Source organism: Glycine max, chromosome 4, assembly GCF_000004515.6.
Source record: "Glycine max cultivar Williams 82 chromosome 4, Glycine_max_v4.0, whole genome shotgun sequence".
NCBI lineage: Eukaryota > Viridiplantae > Streptophyta > Magnoliopsida > Fabales > Fabaceae > Glycine > Glycine max.
In genome coordinates, this window is record NC_016091.4 from 9,416,642 (window position 1) to 9,425,166 (window position 8,525).

Sequence of the window (8,525 nt, forward strand, 5' to 3'; positions counted from 1 at the left end):
GTTATTACTCACATATCGTAGATTTTTGGCTTTTGGAGGGAGCAAAAAGAATGAGATCACATCTTATTTATTTATTTTGAAAAACCCCCCATTAACTAACTGTTCTATAAGACGCATGAAGACTATACCATGAGATGAGATTAACAAACTATGTTACACACAAGCGAGATTAGTCTTGTTTGAAGACTGGTTACATGTCGAAAGTTATCCCTCTTAAGGGATACCCAGTGATCGTTATTAATTGAAAATGAAAATAACAACAGCGATCAAATTGAACATTTGTTGCAATGAGAAGAAAACCGTTAAATATTAAGAGCCATCACCATCCAAAACAATGGGATGGATGGCTTGTTTTCAAATCCTGAAAGTATGTGCCGAAATTCTGCTCTGGCAACATGGATAGATTTTGGATGATCGAGAATACTATATACACATAAATATATGATGATGATATATTCCAGGTTAGCTTCTACGGTACTCACTTATTCGCATTTGTTCTAACAATGAAATTAAGTACCATATTACTTAGAGCAAGATTAATCATCACCCCACCGTTTTGAACATACACTTGAGCTATATTTGAAGAACTTAGGCTATTCAGAGGGAAAAGTAGAAAGATGGTGAAAGGTGAAAACTTATGTAGTATTTGATCGACGTTCCCAATAATTAAATTAAACTAGCAGAAGAGACTGCATCTTCTCTTTAAGAATTTTGAAGGGTTCTGATCTGGTGGGTGCATGAATTTGCAGTTAGGACATGAAGGAGATGACTTGCATAGCATGACCAACATGTGGCAGCGCATGCAAACTGTTGCAACCATCTCTTTGTAATCATCTTCAGATGATGACAACCACGAGGGAGAAAGAATTTTACCATCTGAATCTTTTTTACACAGATCCTCACGTTCACTCAAACCCCCAGGGGAAGAACCAGAACTCTTTTTCTCATTCATTTCATAACCATAACCTTCTTCTTTTTTCCTCGGTGATTCACACGTCAAATTTAGCTCAAGGTTTAAACTCATGTGATGAGAAGAAGGTGGTTCTTCGGAGCTTTTTTTGGGGTTCTCTGTTGTTGTTCTTGTGTTACACAACTGTATCTGCCCTGACTACACACAGAAAAAAAAAAGGATCAAAGATTAATTAACATGAAGATCATGCCATGGTTGTGGCTTTAATTTCCAATACAAAGATACCTGAATAGTGAGGTATTGACGCCATTTATCTGAAGAAAAAGGGGTCTCAGGGTGAAGCTCTATATCAAAGACGGATTTCCTTTTCTCTATTTGATCCTTGAAGAAACCTTCGGTTAATGGCTCTTCCCACTTTCTTTTCTTTGATGATGCTTCGAATTCTGCATGAATTTCTGGCTTTGGAGTACTCTCGGCCAGCGCCTTGTGAAACGAGACCATGGCTTCAAATTAAGAGTGGTTTCACCCTCAAAACCTTTTGCTGTTTCTTTGTGATCGAATCTAATACGAGACTGAGGTCTTTATATAGGATGAGCTTCCCTTGGACTTCTGAGTTATAACCGCAAAGGAAAATCTAAATTTAAAGATCGAAATAGAAGGACGTTGCTTATGTAAACGTGCTTACTGGCTTCTCAATAAATGCACAGCTTCAGGCTTGTACTTAACGTCTTGGGCGTGATGTAAAAAAAATGAAAGAAAAAAACTTTTAATCATCCGCTTACTTTTTTTTTTCTTGCAAATGCTAAGAAATGTTTTGAAGGTATTAGTTAAGTAATAGTAATTTTTTTAAAAGATAAAAAATTATGTTTTCATCATTTTTTTTTATAATTTTTACAATAAATATTTTTTTTAAATTCTTTAATATTAGCATGATCTTTTTTTTTTAATCTCATTTTCACTTTAACATCTTTTCTTTCTCTATGATTTTCTTACATCACATCAATTAATTGCATCTATTTAATACTCTTTTATCTTTTTTATTTTCTTTTTATCCTTCTTCTTCTTGCTTTTTAGGTTGAAAGAGTTTGTTTAAACTTATTTATTAAAATAAATGTTTATTTTAATAAAATAAGTAATTTTTTAAGTAAATTTGTCTAAATTAATTTTACTTAAGAAATAAATTTTTACTTATTTTAAGAAACAAATCCTATTTATTTTTTAGAAAAATACTTACATAAAAAATGATTATTTTAAAATTATTTTTTAAAGTTTAAACAAATTCTAAAAACTATTTTACAGTCCCAAAAGCATTTAATTTGTCGTAGAAATATTTGTGTACTGATAAACTAAACAAATATACTAAAAGTAAAATATCTTCAATATATTAATGAATGAGATAATATAACAAAACGGTCAAATTTTATTAAATATTTGTGTACTGATAAACTAAACTTTAATTCTAACGGGTGGATATTTCCCATTTCAACAGAATTAAATGATACCTTTAAATCTAGAAGAAATAAAATCTTAAATGATCTGTCATTATTTGAATTTGATATATTAATGCAAATGCTATATTATCGCATCCTTTTTATACACCATTTCTTGCACTCCCTTTTCTGGCAAAGGGAGAAAGAACATCAAATTTTAAGTTAGGAAAAATACTTTGAAAAATTATTGTAGTTTTTTACAAGATGAAACCACATGTTTCTTTTGTCTCTCCTTCCCAAATTTCCAAAGAGAAAAAGAACAAAACTTAGTCTGCATTGGTCATGAATCAAAATTAGAGTTTAATTTTGAAAAATTGCATACTTACTCCATCCCAAAATAAGTAGAGTTGTAGATTTTTTTACACTAACCAAAAAATCTAATAAATAAATAAAAGAAATAAATAATTTCATAAAATTAATCTTATTAAATAGATGAAAAAGAATAATATTAATATTATATTCAAAAACTAGACTAACATTTATTAGAGGTATTATGGAAAAAGAACAATTAATATTATATTAAAAAAAGTAAAACACAACACATATTTTAAGACAGCAAAAGTAATAAACTAATGTGCATGTTGTTACGTCGAAATAAAACTTTAAATTTGATTGAAAAATAACATAAAGGAAAATTTTCTATATTAAGGAGATCATAGTAATATGTAATTTTAAGGCATTTACGTAAGTGGCAAAACCACATCATCAACTGAACATTTTTTAGAAACAAATTATACGCTTAAAATTTGTTTATTTGTGTTTAATTAAATGAAAAAAATGTTTTAAAAAATATGAGATAAACAAGTATTTTATTTAAAAAAATCAAGAAAAATTTATCTTTATTTTTAAAATTAAAATAAAAAGCATAGTTTATATAATTACAACGATTCTTAGTATGAATTAAATTAAATTAAATGGGCTACATATCTTGACATGACGTAGTACTATATGTAAAGGCAAGCCAAAAGGCGAGAGAGAGGAAGCTTTGACAGTTATGAAAGGCGGTGAGAAGTGGAAGAAGAGAGGTATGGCATGGTCATTAATGTTGTGAGTGTGTACAGTTGAAGGGAAAGGTCTTGAATGCAAATGGCTCTTTAATGTAAATAATAACTCCAACTTCCCCAATTGGGTCACTCAAAAAACTAAAATCTTTAAAGCTCTCAACACCCTCTTCAGCCATTAAAACGAACCACGCCATAGATGACCTATGCTATTAAACACCCCAGAAGAAAGGCTTTAAAGCCTCTCAACACCCCTCCCTCCCCCATTAAACCAACCAAGTCCTATGAGTTACCAAAAAATATAAACGCCAATTTAATGTTCCGTTCCCTTCTCTCTCTCTCTCTCTTAAATAACTCTTCCAAACAACCGCTCCTCCCTTTCCTTCCTCTCTTGACATCACCTCCATCATCCCCTTCGTTATATGCTGACTTCTTCGCTAGAACTTGACAATTTTGCTTTAGTATCACTTACTACCCTTGTAACATCAGAACGATATGTCGTTTTATACGTACATACTACAACAACTTGCGTTGGTATAGTTGTAGGAAATGGATGGATCCATGCATTCCTGATAAAAATTATAATAATAAAACCTAGCTTTTGTCGAATCTTATGTCTATCTCTTTCTTTCTCCTCACATTAATTAAATAGTAGGCCCTGTAAAAGAGTAATTAAACACAATGTTTAAACATAATTAATTCGTTCTATTCATGAAATGATATTCTAGTCCTTAACTTTGTAATGGCTAGGTGGGTCACCGTCTTATATGTCAGAGTGCAAAAGTATGGCTTCACTTTATGTAATATATCTCTATCCTAGCATGAGATCTAGTTTAAATAATTAAATAAGATACGTGAGTATTATAATTTTTTTATTTTTAATTTTTCCAGATAAAAAATATTAATCTTCAGGTATGTTATTCATACAAAATAAGTTAGAGCATTCTGATTCTCATTATCATAGACCCTGCATTAAGGTAATCTGGCCATCATATATAAAACTGAAATCAAGTAATTTCAAACAGTTGATCATTATGTTTCTCTTGGTTGATAAAAAAAATCCTATTTTCTGTTCCAATTGTTTTATAAATGTTTCAATTCAGATTATAAAATTAAATCACTATTTCAAAAAAGGAAAATGTAAATGTAACAAAACATATATATATATATATATATATATATATATATATATGTTAATTTGTGTGTTTTTAGAGGATTTTGGGTGATGTTTGTATACATGGAAAATCGAAGAGCCATACACTTGCCCTGTTAGGTTTCAAGTGGTGTTCATTGCTTAATGTAGCCAATTACAAAATTTATTGAGGTGTGCCCTAAATGGACTTGATTGCTAATTCAAATACGCTAGAAATATACTCAAGCGCTTATTCGATGAGATTTTTAGACATTGGATCAGCAAAATGAGCATTGAGATGATTTGTGAACACTCAAGCTTACAACAGCATAACTCAAATATTCAATTAGTTTGCTGGTTGTGAAAAAGTCACTGGTCATACTGCAAGTGAATTATGTTGGATTTTTTGGACTTTCTTCCTACATAGAGTAAAGACTCAAATGAGAAGGTTTATTTTATCTCACTTATTTAAGTGAAGAGGAATCAGATTAGGGTGAGAGAGACTCATTTGAGAGAGAAAAACAGTTACAAAACATTGAGAGAGAAATAAGAGGGAAAATCATTGTGATTTTCGCATACCCACCAGAGTGTTTATCAAATTGTAATTACGGATTCGTTCACCGGTGGATCAGACTGAGTTTAGGACAGCATGTTCTACACATGTGATATTTCAAATTGTCAGGTTGGATTGTCAAAAAGTTATCTGGAGAGGGAGATAAGTGTTTCGTATTCTCTACTCTATATTTTGAGGTTTGATCTTGTCTCTGTTGTAAGCATTGATGTTCTGTTTTGATTTGGTTGTTTGTAACATATTTCAGTGCATTTGTTGGAGACTCTCTTGTACCTTTATTGATTATAGTGAAGTTATTTCTTTGATTTGTACGACCCATGGTTTCATTTTTTCATTGAAGGGTTTTTCATGTTAAACAAATTGTATCTCTTACGTGCTCTTGATTTTTCTTTTGTGTTTTATTTTTATTGGTGTTCCTCACATATTCTTACACATTTTGCGGAATTTATTTCCATTGCCTATTATTTTTTTATTGAGTTTGTTATTGTGTTAGTCTACATCAGAATGCAAGTGAATTATGTATTATGGAAAAAATTTAGATAAAATTTTTGGATTCACTTATGTATAATATTGGTCTCTCTATTATGTTTAATTTACAATTTTGATTTCTCTATCTCAAAATACAAACATTTAATCCTTTCATTTTTAAAAAAAGTTCATAATTTTGATCTAGTTGTCAATTTTTTTAATGTTTTTAAATATAATTAAATTATAAACTTAACATATTTCATTCGATTAAGATACCATCAAAAAAATTATTTAATTAATTAAAATTTAATAAATAAAAAAATATAGACAAAATTATGAATTTTCTAAAATAAGATATCAAATATGTCTATTTCAAAATTAATAGAAAGAATGAAATAACAAATTAGACAAAATAAGAAGACTAAAGTTGTATTTAAATCATTTGCTTTATAGTGCTAATTTCTTGTTAGGGTTGAAGTTAGTTTTTTTATGTCAAGTTTCACTTAGTTAGTACTTAGTACATTAATAAATATTTGCATTAAAACTTTTCAACTAAAAGTTAGTAACATACATTTTTGAGATAGAACTCTAGTTCTAATTATATAACAATACTAAAAACACATAAATAAAACTTTATCCAAGTTTTTTCCGTTAATTATCTCAATTATTTGCCCTACTTCATGGGGCAAATAATGACAAAATAAGAGGGATAAAGGTAAGTGTACGTCTGAAGAGAATTACTAGCTAGCTAATATTGACCTAAAGAGTGAAAGACAATATTAGAAAATGGGGCTAATGGAAAATTGAAAGAGAAGAAATACGTACAATAAGCTATTGAAAAAAGGGCCCCAACTACCAATTAAACCATTAAAGGCATTGAGAGATAGATGGAGGGTTCAATTTCAAGTAAGTCCACCTGCCTTCATTAAACCTCCTTGAATTCACTTAAATGCAGACTTCAAAAGCGACCAAATTAAAACAACTCTGTTTTCTTGGTCATCTTTCTTCTTCATTATCAACACAGTTTTCTTCTGTTAAATGCCCCCAACCCACCCTGCCTTCCCTTCATTTATGTTCCCCTCTTACTTCCTGTTTCAATCACTTCCCAAATACTAGAAACTGTCAGAATCTACTTATCGAGCTACCTTAGCTCAAACCCACAACCATTTCCCTTCCTTCTCCTTCAATCTACATTCAACCATTACCACAGCACGAAAGAAGCACTTAATCTACAAGTGATTTTGAAGAAGAATTTATACCCACGTGTAACTTTTAGAATAAAAATTAGATACAGATATTAATTATAAGTATTTTTTGTGAGGTTTTTCATTTATGCTAATATTTAAAGCAATTTTCGTATTATCTACCTTCAATTATTGGTACATAACAAATAAATAATTAATTCATCAAAATTAATAAAAACAGTTAAATTAGTTATTTCAATTAATAATATCTTACATTTGAATTTTATTCCACAAAACTCACAATTATTATTTTTAGTGGTAATTATATTTAATGACACTATACTTGTAATTTAAAGAGATAACTTTTTCACCAATGAAAATAACACTTAAATTATTACTAGGTTAATGAATTCATTCACTTGCAGGAAAAAAATAAGTAAGAATTCCACTAATGAAACTTTACAAAAAATATTGGAAGAATAAAAGAAAATTAATAATTAATACATTTAAAAAAGAGTTTATGTTTCTTATAATTAATTAATTAATTAGAAAAAAAGACACATATTTGTTAACTATATAAATGCTAGAAGTAATATGAATTAGTGGGATAAATTCATGAAATTCCTATATATTACGTGACATGTAATAATTTACATATTGATAACACAATAGGAAATAAAATTCTTCTTCAAAATACCTGTGATGCGTCTTACTTAAGTATGTCGTTGCATTAACATTCAAAAGAAACAATTTGTTAACTATCGTGATTCTATCTTTTTCGAATGAGACACTTATTTCCAAGAAAAGACTACAGTGCTCACTTTTAAGATGAAGGATACAAATAAAAATTATAATTAATTTGATATGTTTATAAATACTAACAACATACCGTATTAAAGTCAAGTCTTTAGAATTATTTTGGATAAATAATTTAATTAACTAAATTTAATTGGATTAATTTAGTTTAGTACTTATCAAATAAATATTTATGATGCAAGTATTTATGTAGTTATTTTTTAATAAAAAGAAAATAGAATTGAATTGTAAGAGTTTCTATGGTGCACCTCTTTAGAGAATTTTGATACGCTTAATTTTTTAACCAATCAAATTATATGTAATCTTCTCATGATTTTTTTTTTCAAATTAATCATTGATTATTATTTTTTAAAATTTTAAAATTGCAACGTTTTAAAATTATAACGTATAATTAAAAATGACTTTAAAATTTCTACATCACCGTTTTGACTTCATGATATGTTTGAGCTTTTGATCATATTTATATTTTGTCAGTTTGAAAAGTAACTTGAAGTTGGTCAATGATGATCTGATGGAAGTAGCTGAGACAATTTGGAGAGGTCGCAAACTCCTGAATATCTGTTGGGACTCATTGTAGTTTTTGAGCGAAATTACTGCCACAGTTGCTCATAACTTCCCACTGCACATCCATTTATCCATAGAAAACATATTCTATGCTCTCTTTTTTTCTTTGTATTAATTGATCGAGCGTTACTTAATTTAATTTGCACACTCAATACACACAGTTTCTGATGGGTCGTCAACAATGTGTCACGGTCCTCATGCATACGTTTTGATGATATATGTAAGAGTACTTGGAGACGAAACCATATATAGTTGAACATCAGGATGAATGACTGAAAACTATTCGCTTTGAGTATGATAAAAATGTTAATTTGGATAGGTTTCTATTTTGCACAGGATCACGAGTGCTCAGGAAAATCTATTAGGGGTCCCATTTTTTCTTGGTAAAT

At 29.3% G+C, this 8,525-nt stretch overlaps 1 protein-coding gene across 1 annotated transcript; it reads right to left on the minus strand.

The window, feature by feature from the left end:
* Window positions 1–612: 612 nt before the first annotated feature.
* On the minus strand, window positions 613–1,521 carry LOC100306574 (uncharacterized). Its single transcript, NM_001250020.2, is given in 2 exon segments — window positions 613–1,108; window positions 1,196–1,521. Coding segments are annotated over 2 exon segments (648 nt in total). The 5' UTR covers window positions 1,412–1,521; the 3' UTR covers window positions 613–676.
* Window positions 1,522–8,525: the final 7,004 nt, after the last annotated feature.